This window comes from Neomonachus schauinslandi, chromosome 13 (genome assembly GCF_002201575.2).
Source record: "Neomonachus schauinslandi chromosome 13, ASM220157v2, whole genome shotgun sequence".
Taxonomy (NCBI): domain Eukaryota; kingdom Metazoa; phylum Chordata; class Mammalia; order Carnivora; family Phocidae; genus Neomonachus; species Neomonachus schauinslandi.
The window spans coordinates 4,455,991-4,472,950 of record NC_058415.1 but is presented as its reverse complement, the minus strand read 5'-3'; the positions used below and the strand labels follow the sequence as shown (position 1 = coordinate 4,472,950).

The 16,960-nt window shown below is 49.1% G+C and overlaps 1 protein-coding gene across 1 annotated transcript in view; it reads left to right on the top strand.

Moving 5' to 3' along the window:
• The first annotated feature begins 515 nt into the window (after positions 1-515).
• The window catches only part of ROR2 (receptor tyrosine kinase like orphan receptor 2), a 47,477-nt gene continuing 31,032 nt past the window's right edge, over positions 516-16,960 (top strand). The window contains exon 1 of the mRNA XM_044920402.1: positions 516-568. Within this exon, the coding sequence (XP_044776337.1) occupies positions 532-568 (37 nt within the window). The 5' untranslated portion in view covers positions 516-531. The remainder of the gene's footprint in view (positions 569-16,960) is intronic.

Below are 16,960 nucleotides of genomic sequence, written 5' to 3'. Positions count from 1 at the left end.
CTTAACTGGGTGCGAGGAGCCCGGGCTGGGGCAGAAACGGGCTCTCGCTGGCCTCCTGGGAGCTGGGGCTGGACTCCCAAGGGCGCAGGCTCACGTGTCACCGGGTGCGTCCTGTGATTTAGGAGCTGGTGGGGTGGACAGGATCAGCTTTGAGACGCCGGTGCCCTCCCATATCTGCCGGCCAGTGTTTGAATCTCTCTCCTGCCCTGAATGGCGCTCAGGGCTTCGGTCACACGCTGGTTTCATTGGTGCGTCCTGCAGAGCATCTGCATTCTACCACACTTGGGATAAACGTCAAGGATCACTGTTACTATTATACCAGATGTGATGCTCCAAGAGCCCCCTGGAAGTTACCGTAATGGCTCATCCCTCCAGGTGTTCTATACACAGCGGGCGGTTTTGCTAGAAAACTGTCGTCTTTGCACGAGAAGCGAAGTGAAGGCCTTGCAGTGAACTCTCACTAATGTACGTGCTGTGCTCTTTTGCTCAGGGGAAGTGGAGACTCCTGACCCGAATGACCCTTTGGGACAAATGGATGGACAGGATGGTCCTCTTCCAACTCTGAAAGGTAAAGTGCGGGGAGCGCTGGGGGGCAGGTGTTTGAACGTGTTCTCGGGGTCCCACATAGAGAGGCACCAGTCAGCTTGCCATATTACTCGAGGTGTGGCTGCTGACCCGGGGGCGGGGTGCCCATGACCCAGCGTTGCCCTGCTGGTGGGCGTGGGGCGTGCCTGCCGCTGCCCCTGCGGTTACAGCCAGGTGGAGGGTGATGGTGGCAGGTGACAGGGCTCGGGTGGGCAGATGGCCATGGAGGGAGGCAGGGGCCTTGTGGGGAGCTCCGTGGGCCCTAGCAGAGCCTGAGGAGCTGGACCCCTGGCTCGGCCACTGTTCCCTGCTGACAGGTGGTGGTCCTCTGGGGGTCACTCTCTCCATGTCCTCATCCAGAGTAGGTGGGCGCCAGGTGGATGTCAGGTGGGCAGGCAGGTTCTCTGTCTTGTGCTTCGGCCTTTCCCACAGGCCCCTGTCCGGGTCACGGCGCACGGGGCACATTTTGTAGGAATAGGAGGGTGGCAGAGTCAATCGGACACACTTCTTCAGATCCGGCCCAGGTCCTTGAGGAGCTGGCCCCCTTCCCACTCTACCCTTGGGCACCGTGTTGTCTTAGATCACTGTCTCAACCCAGCTGCTGCACATGGGTGGCCTCCTCAACAGGAATTCATTCCCCAGAGTCCTGGCGGTTGCGAGTTTAGGGCGAGAGCCCAGCAGCGTCAGTTCTGCTGAGGTCTCTCTGCCTGGCTTGCGATCGGCGCTCCCCACCCCGGCCTCACGTGGCAGAGCCTGCTTCAGCTGCTCTTCCCATTAAGGCGCTGACGCCCTTGTGGGGGTCCCTCATGACCTCATCTAACCTGATGCCCCCCCAGAGGCCCACCTTCCAAGACCATCCCCCTGGGGGCTAAGCCTTCAAATGTTCATTGCCGGGAGACCCAATGCAATGCCAAATGATAATCTAGTAAGACATTCACTTTATTTCTGCTTAACTTCTTTCTAATTATTCAAAGACCAGCAACCCATACTGATTTCCTAGCCCCCTGTCTTTTGAGGGTCCCACGACCCCTCAGGAAGGTTTTCCTCCACGTGTCCATGGCTGGGTCTTCTGGGTATTGAGCTAGGACTCAAGTCTGCTGGCCTCAGCCTAGGGGCTGGCGTGTCCCTGCAGGTCCTGGGAGGCTTCCTGGGGTCACACGGGGCGCTCAGCTCCCTCCTGGTTCCAGAACGCTCACCAGCGCATGCTGAGTGCTGAGAGGTCAGCCGTCTCCGTCAAGGGCACGGGGAGCTCTGCCTGCTCAGTTGGTGATGACAAGGCCTCACAGGGACCCAGGGTACTTGCAGGGGGCAGGGCCTCTGTCAGGACAGGGATGTGTCCCCAGGGGGGCAAGGCCTGTGCTCTGGATGCTGGGCCTCGGGAAACATTTCTTAAGAAGGAAGATCGTTTTGGATGGTTAGATTCTGAAATCATTTCTCAAAAGGCTGACTTAGCCCACAGTCCAGATGGCCCACACGTATTCTTGACGCGCCCTCGGTACCAGCTGCTGTGTGAGGCCCAGGCACATGCTGGGGACCCGAACAACACAGCACCATTGTGTGTGGTCTCTGCCTCATGATGTTTCCCATACTGGGGAGTCAGCATCCTGAGTCCTTGACAGAGTAGCTCGGAGGAAGACAGGGGTGCGGTGAGCTGGAAGGAAGGGAAGAGATCTTTGAGATCTGAAGAGCTGACAGTCATGGAGAGGGGTATCCTAGGCCTTGGCAGTGCCTGGGCAAAGGCCCTGAGGTCAAGACAACTCGGTGCCTTGGGGCAGCTGAGAGAAAGGGCTGGGGTAGCTGAGGTCTGAAGGATCAGCGGGGCTAATCCAACATGGCCCAATGCCGAAGCCATCAGCCATGTGTGGGTCTTTAAATCAATTAAAATTAAATAAAATTAAGAATCCAGTTCCTCAGTACTCTGAGCTACATTTCAAGTGCTCAGTGGCCTCATGTGACTAAAGCCACCGTAGCACAGATCTAGAGCATTCCATCACCACAGAAAGTTCTGTTGGGCAGCCCTGGGTAGACATACACAGCTCTTTAGGTGGTGGGAGAATGTTCTATTTTATTCTGAGGAGTGCCGTCCTCCACTGTGCAAGGTTCTGGCCTGGGACACGGTGTAGCCTGATCATTCTCTGAGAAGATCTTCCTGGTGGTCTGGAGGGTGATGGAGGGGAAGTGGAAGGGGTAGTAGGAGGGGGTGAGGGGGCGGATGGGAGGGAGGGGAGGGGGCAGGTGGGAGGGAGGCAAGGAGGCTGGTAGGAGGGAGGTGAGGAGCAAGCAGGAGGGAGGTGGGGCTGGCTGAGGAGAGGTGGACAAACCACAGTTAGAGTCTACATCTAACCTGCACTCACCTTGTGGACTCCAGTATTCCTCAGGGGAACCATGTTTGCAGCAGACCTGCCCAACCCTCCCCCACCTCCCCCGGCAGGTGCAGGGGGCAGGCCTCCAGGGGGCCTGGGCTGGGTCAGGAGGGAGTGGGAGCACCCCCAATCACAGCTGTGCTTCCAGCAGCGTGGGGGGCAGAGGCGGCTGCAGGGCAGAAGGTCCCGCAGGTCCACTTGGAGGAAGACGCACTCGCTGACTGAGGGCGGAAATGACTGTGGGCTGAGTGTTCTCAGGAATTCTTATTCCCACCCAGCCACAAGCTCCAAACATGGAGAAGTCAGATTCTGTGCCTTGGGTGGTATTTTTGGTCCTACTTCTTGGTATTCGAGCAATTTCTCAAACCCACAACTGCATGCTTTGTGATGCCCTCTGCTTAGTGGGGATTTGATTGCCTCCGGTCTGTTTTTGTTAACCCACATGTGATTGTGTGAAAACCGTGGATGCTTCCGCTGAGGTATTTGGAAGCTTGCCTTCCCTTCTCCAGGGCACAGAAACACCATCTGCAGACGTTCCCTGGTGAAGTGGGTGTGTGTGCGGGCATGTGTGTGTGTATGCGTGTGTCTCTGCTCATGCATGTGTGTCTGTGTGTACATGCATGAGTGTGTGCATGATGTGTGCATACGTGTGTGTACATGCACGAGTGTGCATGTGTGTATTTGTGCATACCTGTGTGCATGCATGTTTGTGTGTGTGCGTGCACGTGTGTACATGCATGTGTGCATGCGTGCATGTGTACATGCATGAGTGTGTGCACATGTGCATGCGTGTGTCTGCTCGTGCATGTGTGTACATGCACGAGTGCGTGCATGTGCATGTGTGTACATGCATGAGTGCGTGCACGTGTGCATGCGTGTGTGTGTGCGCACGCGCACGTGCGTGCACGCTGCGAAGGGGCAGTACAAGAGGAAGCGGAAGGCCACAGCATGGTGGTGCAGCATGCTGAGTGCCGCCGGGTGAGCTTGGCTTGGCCAGAGTGCACACCTGGATTGGAGGGGGCTCCAGCACCCGCTGCGGCCCAAGCGCCCCCAGCCATCAGAGGCATAGGAGGCTCGGGGCACAGCGCTCACCCGGGAGGCAGCGGCAGGAGGCATATACTGTGTGGCAGTGTGACCATCAGCATGTGCCTCCGTTCCAGGCGTCTGCACCTCAGCAGCCCCTTGGGGACAGGATCCTAGAGAATGGCCCCAGGGAGTCTCAGGGACACCCCAGTCACTGCCTTACAGCCCTGTTCTCTCGTTCTGTCGTGTGATGTTACTTCTTTTTGGGTTGTGGCTTTTGCACAAAAGGACACTCCCTCTGCCCTTCCTTTCTGCTCCCTCGGCTCCGTGACAGAAGGCATCGGCATGGCCATGCCAGACTCATTAGTCCACGTGCTTTTTTGCGCAGCTTCGGGGAGCGTCACTGCTTGGCCCCATTTGGCTTAAATCTTACAAGAAAGTAATAATAGCTGGATGGACCATAGGAGCTACTTCTGTAATCCAGTTGGCGTTTGTGATGCGCCCCGGTCTGTAGGAGCACAGGTGGGTGAAACAGCCTCTCCTGAGCAGACTCGGATCTGGGAATTAGGTCCAAGTGTAGACGGCGTTTGTGCTTGGATACACTGCGAGTAGTGAGCACCTGACACATACAGAGTTGGTGGTTGGTCCTCAGAGAGAAGGATCCCCAAGCAAAAAGCCTCCGTAGAAGAGAAAATAAACACCACAGACTTTGTGACTTCACAGCTGAAAAGTTTGCCTGAAATTTCCATATGCCATAGGGCCGTCACCGCAGGACTGCGGCCGGTCCCAGGACTCCAGTTAAAGTGCCACGTTAATGCAGGATGGCCATTTGCCAGAAGCCTGTATTCCTTGCTACGGTAGATACACTGGTAAGATGATTCATGGCGTTTTTATCACTGTCCCTGTTAGCGGCATGACACTTAACAAAAGCATGCATTTGGCCTACAGGCCATTTACTCCTGTGTTGCAAGGCTGTATTTTAAGTGCATCTGTAACATGTCTTAGGTTTTGTAAAATCAGTACTTTGGAATGTTTGTGGGAAGTAGATCACTTCTGAGAACCCAAGGGCGTTGCTGCTGGGCTGGCGTGGCTGGCGGCCTCCGCAAACAGCCCTGGTGTGCCCCCCGTCTCCCGTCTGGGGAGGAGAGCTGCTCATCATCCCCGCGAACCCAGCAGGGGAGTTCGGAACTCTTCCTGCTTGAGGCTACGTTGCAATTAGAGGTGCTCTCAAGGGCATTTTAATCACAGGGCAGACGGTGATGCCTTACTCACCAGGCCGCCCCTGAGGCTCCCCCCAGGGCTCCTTGGGCAGAGGGAACAGGAAAGTCAGCAGAGAGCTCCGCGTTCGCATGGTGACAAGGCCTGCTGTTCTGTCTCCTGAGCCTTGGGTTCCCGACCATGTAGGACGCATGGATTGACTAGTGTACGTGTTGGGTCCGTTTCTGGAACTTTTGTGTGTGTGTGTGTGTGTGTGTGCTTGTGATGGTTTCCTGGGGTTTGCTGCAGGTGTGAGGGCTCCAAGCCTGACGGGTTAAGTTGAAAACCTCACCCCCTGTTGCAGACATCGGGTGAAGGGCTCTGAGCTCGGTGCCGTCCCGGGGGGAAGGCCATTGATGGATCACCCTCGCTCCTTCCCACCGCCGTGGATTTGCAGCACCTGTTGGACTGTCCAGGACGTGGCCAGACTGAACGATGTGGGGAGAAAACCATAACCCATGGAGAAGAGATTTCAGAGCATGCACAGTCGTGTTGTCAAGGCTCAGCATGGGGGAGAGGCGTCGTGCACACGCACGTGAACCCTCCGCGGGGAGGGCAGGGACGCACCCCAGCTTCCAGAGTAGCGAGGCTGGTTCCTGCCCCCGCACCTTCCTCTCATCTCCCTTTCTTCCCAGAGTCCTCCCGCCCCCCATCCCAGCCCCCTGTCCTTGCAGGGGTCGCCTCTGGCTACCTGTCCTTCGGCCGCAAAGGAGCCGCTGCAGCTGGCCGCCACGGTTCTGAGGAAGGCCGTTCTTCCTTAGCTCATCGGGTTTGGCCACCACAGTGCAATGGGCTTGTCCGTGCATGCTTGTCTTAACATCTGTCCGTGTGTGTGTGTGTGCTCGCATGTGCGCTTCTGCTCTCTGGATCTCTCGGCCTGATGTCCCTGTGCACAGCTCCCATGTGCTCCCCTCCACCTGCTCTTTGGGTGTATTTCTCTCTGAGTTCGTCCATCTGTTCCCCTGGGTCTGGGTCTGCCTGCCGTGTGTACGTGTGTTCATGCCCCTGCCCCTTTGTGAGGCTGCCGACGTCGCCCTGTGTGGAGGTGTTGGCTTGTCGGCTGGCTTCTTCCTTCCTCCGTCCCCTATACCTCTGCAGTAGCTTCTGAGGGCTGTCATGCCCAAGGACCACAGACTAGGTGCCTCAAACCACAGAAATCTACCGTCTCCCAGGTCTGGAGGCCAGATGCCCGCTGTGCGTGGACTTCCTGGGCTCGTGGCCGCATCTCTCCCTTCTCCGTCTCTGTTGTCACATGGTCTTCTCTGTGCGTCTGTGTCCAGATGTCCCTCTTCTGATAGGGACATGAGCCATTGGACGAGGACCCATCCATGTGACCTCACCTTAACGTGATTACATCTGCAGTGACCCTATTTCCGAATAAGGACACATTCACAGGTTCCAGGGATTTGGCTCCAACCCATGTGGTTGGGGCCACCATTCACCGCACGACAGGATGGGCACCCTCCTCCGAACGTGCAAACACTCACATGTACTTCTTCCTCAGGGCCTCAAATTTCCTTTGCTCCTTTGTTCCCATGTCCTCTGATGCGCATCGTTGCTAACCTCGCATCCTCCTGTCCTGCCCCTGTGGCTCCTCCGCTCGTCCACCCCGGTTCTGTGCAGACCACTAGACAGCTCAGCAGGAACGTCTGGGCAGGAGTGACCCACTGCCCCTGCCCCTGGCTGATTTATTGGCCTGTAAATGCTTCCCCCAGAGAAAAGCAGCTTTATGTTCTCCATGCGGCTCTCTGGGTCTCCTACTCACCTGCCTTGCCAGGCAGGTTGTCTGTTTTATCTCCCACCAGTCAAAGCCCTGTGACCTTGTGACCCCTAGCGCATATGGCTTTCCTTATCTCCTTCCCAGACCAGTCAGTGTGGCCTGGTAAACAAGCAGCTCCTCAGACACCTAAGTAATTTGACCAAGTTGGTGAACATGTGGACGGTCAGCTGGGATTTAAAAAAAAAAAAATCATTAATCACTGATCTGACTGTGAGGCAGGAGTGGCGTCCCATGGTGATGGGTTCTCCTGTTAGCTCTGCCTTTGGTGTGTTTTCATGCTTGGACTGAGCGTCGCTGTCCAGAGTTAAGGGTGAGCAGAGAGCTGGCCCGGGCAACAGGGCCACAGAGTCCATTAGCATCGTTGTTAAAGTCACCCGCTGTGCAGCAGGAGAAACCTTCTTGGCTAATTAAAAGGGAAGACTTCTGTTCTCCCTCTAACACTGTGGGATGCCGACTGATCCAAGTTAGCCAGATTCTCAGTTGTCTGTGTCCTGCCCCACTTGGGCTGTTCAGTCATGTCTGGAGAAGCTTGGGGTGGCCCTAAAGGGAGCTTTGTGAGCTAGAAGAGAGCTTAGCGAAAGTTATACAAACCCCTTATTTTGCACAAAAGGGAAATGAAGCCGGGAGTTTAAATGGTGCCTGTGAATAAAGCCAAGGGCCAGAGCAACACTGTGCTTCATCTTGAGAGAACTTTCTTTCTGGCTTTCATTTTGGCCTCCAGAGAATTAATGATGGCTACAGTGGTGGACCAAACAAACTTGGCCACACTCCACTTAAATTACATACAAGTGCTCCACAAAAATTAGCAAAAGATGTAAATGCTTCAATGAACTTGCAGAGAGAGAGAGATGGAGAAATGCCTGGGAGCCAGGAATAGGGAGGAAGCAGAATTGTGACAGCCTTGGGCTGCCAGGCAGGATCCACCTGAGGTGGTCCCACTCTGTTAGCAGCCTTGAGAGTGTCCCCATGGTTTAGTTTATTTGAGACAAAGAGTTGTGTTCTGCAGGTATCATGAGCTTATGACATGGACTCCCCAGTGATGTAAGATGGTGTCCCCGTGTGGCTTTGGGTGCATCCATGGGCTCCAGAGTAGAAGGAACACCAGTAAGTCATGGGCACCTTGGCAAAAGCTGGGGATGGGCACTGGGCTTCTGCAGATGCATCAAATTCTCCAAAGCACTGATGCTGGAAGAGCCCCCAAACATAAATGCTACACTAGAGAGAATACCCAGGATTGGGAAAATGCTGAGATCATGTGAATAAATAAATGCCATAGTGTTACTGATTTCACTTGGAATCAGAGGTATTACATTTCCTTCAATTAGGAGAAATAAGAGTTGCAACAAATATCAAATTTGCCTTTCAGAAAATGAAAGAATTTACATTTCTTGTACCCTAAATAAGGGCCTCTGAATGATCATCCCACTACAGAAACTGTTCTGCAAGGCTCAGCTGTAGCAGGAGCCTTGGGTTTCAGCGTCAAACCAGAGGGAATCCGTGGAGTCCAGAGAACTGAGTGTGGTAGGTAAGCCTTTGGCAGCAAGCTAGGAGACCTAGGGACTACAGCCCTCGCCTGAACCTTGGCTCAAGGGTGCAAGCACAGAAGCTGCTACCATGAGAAATCAGACTTGGACCCACACCTCAGGAAACCCAGTTTACATGATGGGAATGTAGTGGGGGAATCCCAGGCCCAAGAGTTAACACGAAAATTTGGCACTGCCTGTTGCAGGAACCCAGTCCTCAAGGGGTTCCCACAGAAAAACCAGCCCTACAGTGGAAAATTACAAAGCACACTTGGAGAGGCTTGGGATGAGTGGTGAGCTAGTAAACAAGGAAGCCAGAAGGATTAAAGATGAAGAAAAGGCAGTGGTGAGTTTGAAAACCAAACAGACCTTCTAGAAATAAAAAAATGTAGTCAGAGAAATGAGAAACTTGATGGGCAGGTCAAGGAGCAGATGGTGCACAGCTAGAGATTAAAAAGGGATAGGGAATATAAAAGCAGTGAAGCATACTGAGGAACCACACACAGGAGAAAGTTCAGCATCTATCTGGAAGGAGATTTCAGAGGAGAGATAAAGGGGAATAGAGAAACAATGAGGTATTTGTGGAGAATTTTACAGAATTGATGGAATTGGGAATGGTACTGAGGCCCATTAAGCCTACATACAAATCAATTCACAGCTAGAGATACATGGGAATGGCAAAGACAGAAGGTAGATATGAAAAGTAGCCTATGAGGGGAAGGTCAGATTACCCAGAAAGGAATAAGAACTAGCCTGACTTGCAGCAGTAAACACAGAAGCCAGAAGATGGCAGTGTAATCACCAGTCTAGAATTCCATACCTAGCTAAACTGTCACTCAAGTGTGAAAGTCATAGATTAGCCTTAGACCAAGACTGAGGGTGTTTACAAACTCAGTCCTTTACCCAAAGAGCAAATACAATTCAGGATGAGAAGACACCTAAGTAACCTGCTCTTCTCTAAGGGAAGCATTTACGGCCAATAAATCAGTAAGGGAAAAATGGAGAATAAAGAAGGAAATCGAGCAGAAAACAGGAAAGGAGGATTAAAATGAAATGAAGAATAAAATACAAAATGAAAACATTAAAGATGAAACTTGCCAGTTAAAAAACTCATAGTTCACCCATATAGACACATCAATTAACGTGTTAAATTATTAAATGTTGTTTGCAAGATTCATCTCTAAAATTTAATCATAAAAAATTATTTAAAAAATTAAAAATACAGGGCACCTAGGTGGCTCAATTGTTAAGCATCTGTCTTCAGCTCAGGTCATGATCCCAGGGTCCTGGGATTGAGCCCCACATCGGGCTCCCTGCTCCATGGGAGGCCTGCTTCTCCCTCTCCCGCTCCCCCTGTTTGTGTTCCCTCTCTTGCTGTCTCTCTCTGTGTCAAATAAATAAATAAAATCTTTAAAAAAATTTAAAATACAGTGTAAGACCAAAGTACCCTTGGTAGCTACCTTAATGTCGGATAAAATGTTCTCTTAGACAAAAGCCTTAAACAGTGATCTAAAGACTGAAGTTTAGGCACCCAGCAACATAGTTTCCAATACATAAACACAACTTGACAGAATTATTAATAGTCATCTGACAAATACAGAATCAGTGAGCACACGTGCCATTGAAAGTAATAGATAAGCATATTAAAAATTTGAAAAACTTGACAAGTTTAATCTACTGGGAATATATAAACCCCCCCACTGAGCAGTTAGAGAAACAAATTCTTTTTTTTTTTTAAGATTTTTAAAAATTTATTCATTTGAGAGAGAGAGCAAGCACAAGCGGAGCGGCAGAGAGAAAGGGAGAGGCAGGCTCCCCACTGAGCAAGGAGCCTGATGTGGGGCTCGATCCGAGGACCCCAGGATCATGACCTAAGCCAAAGGCAGATGCTTAACTGACTGAGCCAGCCAAGCTCCCTGAGAAAACACATTCTTACCAATAAAATGTACAACATTTACTCTAAGTATTATCTCTGTGCTATCCTGTAAAACAAATCTCTGTGGTATCAAAGAATCATCATCACCTAGACCATGTTCTGTGACAGCAGTGTGGTTAAGAACACTTTTAATAACTTGTACCTAAAAGGGGAAAAGTAGGGCGCCTGGGTGGCTCAGTTGGTTAAGCGACTGCCTTCGGCTCAGGTCATGATCCCGGAGTTCTGGGATCGAGTCCCACATCGGGCTCCCAGCTCAGCGGGGAGCCTGCTTCTCCCTCTGACCCTATCCCCTCCCATGCTGTTTCTCTCTCTCACTCTCTCTCTCTCTCAAATAAATAAATAAATAAATAAATAAATAAATAAATAAAAGGGGAAAAGTATAATGTAAGTTACAAGATATTTGGGTCTGGCCAACCTTATGGAGATTAGATAATCTGCTAGTTGGCTAAAGAAAAAGTTGAAGGGAATTTGCACATTGAATGCATGTATTAGAAAAAGAAAATTCATTAACCGCAGAAGTTAGAAAAAGAGCAACAGTGTAAAGATTTGGACAGCTGCAGAAGGAGAGCCCAGTGGTTAGCAAACTTTCAAGACACTCAAACTCGTGACAAATTCTTAAGATGCAACGTGAAACAGCACTATTTCAGGTCCATCAGATTGGCAAACATTTTTAAGCCCCTAAACACCAAATGTTGACACAGTTTTGGAGGAATCAATTTCACTGACGTTGATAGTGAGCACACATGGTTTCAGGGACTCTTAAGACTTAGATAAACGAGAGATTTTAAGGCCCTGTGACATCACTTCTGCATCCAGGTGGATACTCTCAAGATATTCTTGTGTGTGTGCAAGATGAGACATGTATACAGGTAGTCATTAAACACTAGCAAAAACGTGGGGAATAAAATGTGGGTATAGCTTACTGCCCCTCAGTTGGAAAAAAGGTAAAGAAATCATGGTTTGTTTGCACAGTGAAATATTATACAATCATTAAAATAAATGAACATCAACAAAGATAAATCCCAAGCTGATTTTTGAGTGAAAAAAAAAAAAAACTAGCAAAGATGATCTTTCAGGGAAAGTTTCTAAAAATACAAAATAGTAGAAATGTGCATTGGAATGGTGCATACCAGTTCTCAGGAGAGGGAGGGAGAAATAGGGAGGTGTGGATTTTCTTTGCATCCTAGAATGTTTCATTTTTAAAAAAGTGTTCTAAGTCAAATATGGTAAAATGTTAGCATAAAATGTTGATGTGTACATTGGTATCTATTATATTCTATTTGTATTTTTTGTATGTTTGCACCATATCAGTATTTAAAATTGTTGAGAAGAACTGTTATTGAACAAAAACAGTTAAGTAAAAACATATGTGAGCCGAATGAATTTTAAAAACAAAAAGGCCACTCTTGCTATTTGAAGAAGATATCTGCATAGAAAATCCAAGATAGTCAGCTTAGAAACTATTATAACTAAGAAGATAGTTCAGTAAAGTGCAAGATAAAAGAAAAATATACATGGTGGACAGAATATTGGCCTTCTAAAGATGTCCAAGGAACCTCTGAACATGTCACCTTTCATGGTGCTGCGGGGACTGCAGATGGGATTGAGTTAATGATTTTGAGATGGGAAATGATCCTGGATGATCCAGGTGGGCCCAGTGTAATCTCAGAAGTCTTTATAAGAGGGAGGCAGGAGGGTCAGGGTCACTAGCTGGAGACATAGTGATGGAGGCAGAGGTGGAGCTGAATGCAGGGCATGTGTGGCCTCCAGAAGCTGCAAATGTAAGGACAGAGACTCTCAGAGCCTCCAGAAGAACACAGCCCTGCTGTTACCTTGATGTTAGGACTTCTGACCTCCAGAACTGTAAGATAATAAATCTGTGTTGGTTTATGCTACTAAGTCTGTGTTAATTTGTTATAGCAGCAAGAGGAAATTAGTGCGATATGTAGAAATCCAGAAGTTGTCCTATAAGCCTTCTTTAAACCACTTAGATAGAAATAAAACAATTCTCTCATAGTAAGGAGAATCATAGGATGCTACTTACTAATTATTAATTACTAATACTAATTACCTAAAAATACATGTGAAGGTCCCTACGAAGAAAATGACAAAGCTTTCCTGAATAGGTGAGAATGTCTGAGATAGATATGTAGACCATGCTTTCTCCATATTGTCAAGAGGGCAGTTTTATACAAATCATCTATAAATGCAGCCTCTCTCCATCCACACCCCAATTTTTAAATCAGTTATCAGGATGATTCTAAATTGAGTCTGGATAAGAAGTAGCCATAAAATTGAGAAACATGCTTCCAAAAGTAACATTTATTATTGTTTTTTTTCTTTCTCTTTTTCTTTTTTTTTTTGAGAGAGTGTGCATGCATTGGGGGGAGGGGCAGAGGGAGAGAGAGTACCTTAAGCAGACTCCCCACCCAGTGTGGAGTCCTATGAAGGGCTCGATCTCACGACCCTGAGAATCATGAGCTGAAATAAAGAGTCAGATGCCCAACTGACTGAGCCACCCAGGTGTCCCAACATTTGTTATTCTCCATGTCCCAACTTCTCTCAGTTATTGTAATTTAACAAATGTGACACTGCCGTAGAAACAGGCCAAGATCAGTGATGTGGGGAGCGCGGTTAGAAATGAATAGAGGCTGTTTTAGATGGGGCAGCCAAGGGATCACCCTCCATGGACCCGACTTTTTGGCAGAGACTTGACCCTGGAGAAACAGCAAAGATCTGAGGACTGGGTGTTCTGGTCGACTGGACGATGAGGGACCAACTGGGTGTGTATTAGGAAGGGTAAGGGACCCCCCGCCCTTCCAGTCAGGGTGAGTGTGGGAAGAGTAGAGAAAATTTCAGAAGTATTGCTATTGTGGATTTCAGCCATTCCCCATTATACATCTTCCTAATTTCTTCCCAAAGACTGAGTTTTAATCACCCATATAGGGAGGGCACTATAAGTTTACGAAGTTACCATGTTATCTACCTATGGTTTGAAGTTCCATGTTATCTACCTATGGTTCTGGTCTCTGAGCTTCCAGTAGAGCATGAAGGAGGTAGATTCAAGATCCAGGTTGGGACATGGGTGTCATCCATGGAGATTCTGCCCTGTCCATGCCCAGCTGGACAAGGCTTTCGTATGCCATTGCATCCAGACGCTCCAGGGATTGGTGCTGGGGGTATAGGAACATTCTTTCCAGTCCTGATGTTCTCCTCCAGTGATCCTTCATCTTGGGGCTGTTTCTGGCCTGCTCTAAGTTTGTTCTTGGATGAAACTATATGATTTTTTTGTTTTTGTTTTGTTGTGTTTGTGTTGTTGTTGTTGTTGTTGTTTTGTCCTCAGCAATTTAAAGCAGATGTTCCTGGCCCTGGCTACACACTTAGAGCTTTTGACAAATGCCATTGTTCAGACCCCTCCTGGGTCTTTGTTGCCGTGGGGGTGCAGGTGGTCTTTTTTTTTTTTTTTTAAAGATTTTATTTATTTATGTGACACAGAGAGACACAGCGAGAGAGGGAACACAAGCAGGGGGAGTGGGAGAGGGAGAAGCAGGCTTCCTGCCGAGCAGGGAGCCCGATGCGGGTCTTGATCCCAGGACCCTGAGATCATGACCTGAGCCGAAGGCAGTCGCTTAACCGACTGAGCCACCCAGGCGCCCCCAGGTGGTCTTTTTTATGAGCTCCCAGGTGGCTCCACTGTGAAGACAGAGGGGTGAGGTCTGCTGGTTTAGATGGGGTAGGATCAAGAAAAATTAGTAAGAACTCCACGTGGGGACTAGATCACTGCGCTAGATTCTCCTTTGTTTTCTGCAAGTGGAGGAGAGTGCGGCTTCACGGGTGAGTGTTCATCTGTTGAGAGTGAAGGTGATCTGGGAAAATTAGACACCTCAGGCTCAGAAGAAATAGTGGAGGCCTTATTCCAGGATCTGAGCTAAGCTGAGGGAGGTTTTCAGTACTCAGGGAAGGATGCTTTCAACAGAGTGGCCCCTCTCCCCAGCTGATACTTCCATCAACCCCACCCCACCCTCCACTTTTACCTGGTTGGTCTGCCTGCTCTCACCTTGCTCATGAACATGTCCCTCATCCCTCTTCAGGGGCATATTCTGACCCAGGACTACACTTGTAATGTTGTGCAACCATCCGCAAGCTCTGGTTCCAAACATTTTCAGCCCCCCAAAGAGAGACCCCATGCCCACCAAGAATCCCTCCCTAATTTCCCCTCCCCCAGCCTCTGGCAACCATTAGTCTGCTTTCTGTTTCTATAGATTGACCGGTTCTGGATATTTCATATAAACAGATAGAGCCAAGAATGCTTTAATGATTAAATCAATGGTGTAAGGTGCTTGATTCCAGCACACGTGCATTGCCTCAGGCCATGGTAGCTAGGACGATGAAAACATCTAACAGAGAAATACTGGCGCTGTCTCTGAATTAAGCCTAGTTCTGACTCCGGTAGATGGTTTCACAGTATCCTCCTGGTGGGGTTAGTACCAAGCTCTTCGTGTCCATGCAGAGGGCAGAGGAGGCAGGAGAAAGGGAACATGGAAAGACAGTCTAACGCTTACCAGTTTGTCAATCAAGGATGTAGGAGAAGCCATCGACAGGTGTGATGAAGAAGAATTCCATGTTTCCATATCCATTGGATGTAAAAACGATGTTCTGGAGAAGAAACAGATCCTGGGTCTGTTTGCAGTAATTGGGCAATAATTACTGGCTGGCTTCTCCTCAGGTCTCCTCGGCTGTACAAAAGGAACAGTCCCCTTAACTTTCTTCTCTGACTTCTAACCTCCCTTCTCTGACTCCTAACCTCCCTTCTCCCTTCTCCCTTTCTAGATAAATGTTTCCATGTTGAAGAGGCTCCTCCTCTTTCAGGATATTTAGCCAACTGGTGGAGCTGTCCCAAGTTGATGTATGCAGATGTCCTCAAAGTGGAGGGGGACAGTGGCCGAGCTACTGTCAAGCCCGTCCCGCAAAGGGAGGAGATGAGAGAGTCAGTGACCACCATGTCCTGGCCCCCAGAACCCCCAGGCCTGCCCCTTCCAGATGTTTGCTGGTCAGCTCGGAGACACAGACCCGCATGTTCAGCCTTTACATGAAGCTGTTGCCTGTGTCTGCAGAAAGCTATGGTTTGTCCCATGTCTTTGAGGAACTGTCATCAGTGTGGCAATGAGAATTCTAATTCAGCTTAGGCCAAGAAGAGATCGTTGTACTTTTAATGTGCCATTGGCTATTTTACATTACAATTTGTTGACTCTTTTATTTGTCCCACTGTGCATTCGTGTTATGCAAACCTTGATGAAGCATTTGAATATGAAGCAACTTGAAAGTGCTTCCTATGAAACCCTCTGATTAAGTTGGGCTCTGGCCAGACAGAGCACAGTGAAATGGTGAGTGTACCGTCATCTGTGACTGAGATTATGTCAAAGTAACCACTTCAAACTCTCAAATCAGATTGGATTTTGTGTTCAAAGACTCAGGGTCTAGGGTGGGAGCTGTAGGAACCAGGTCTTCCAAGTCAAGTTTGTGCAATTGAGTTCATGAAGAATGTACATCCAGAACATCACCCTACTTGGTTCCAGAGGGATGTCATCGACATGTCCCTCACATTACAGCTTTGTGTCATCCACGAGAATTCTCTTCCATAAGTTAATTCAGAGCACCGAGAAAAGGGTTGGCTAGGAGAGAATCAGGGTAGAATCTAATGATGTGGGTAATAATGCTTAGTGCTAATTAATGACCCCTCTCAGACAGCCATCTGGCCACTCTCCCTTGTCAGGAAAAACCATCCCTCCCTCTTAAAATCCACAGCCTCCCATACCCTCTGCTGCCTCCGGTCACCCAACATCTAGGGGCCATCCCCCAGCCTATAAAACGTACCTCAAGGGTCCACTAGGAACCCTGTAGTTTTCCGTTTAGTGAAGGCCGTAACAACAGATATGTGCCATCTTTCAACTTCATTTTTTTATAAAAGGGTAGGAACCTACCAGAAATCAAGCCAAAAGATTCAGAACATGAATATAATTTATGGTCATTTTCAGATTGCTCTATTACCTTAGTTTTGTCTGAAGTGAGTCCATCTCCTCATGGTTGATTGTCTTATCTGTCTAGCCTTAGGTTTTGTGTGTGTGTTATGGAATTTTAGCATGCATGTTTATCTTAACAGCGTAATCTCCCAGCTCTTGACCTACACCACGCATGTACACACACACATGCATCACACACACACATCACACTACACACCACAAATACACCACATCACACCCACATCTCATGCACCACATACATACCACACACACGTATCAGAGATGCACATACACACACATAAACCACACACATACGTATAGTCCTCACACACACCATACCACGAATACGCACACCACATCACCCCCACATACCACACACCACACACATACATACCACACACAAACACACCCCTCTCCTCTGCCATCTGTTTCACTTCCTCTTGTTCCCCATGGCCTATGTCACCAGCGGAGAG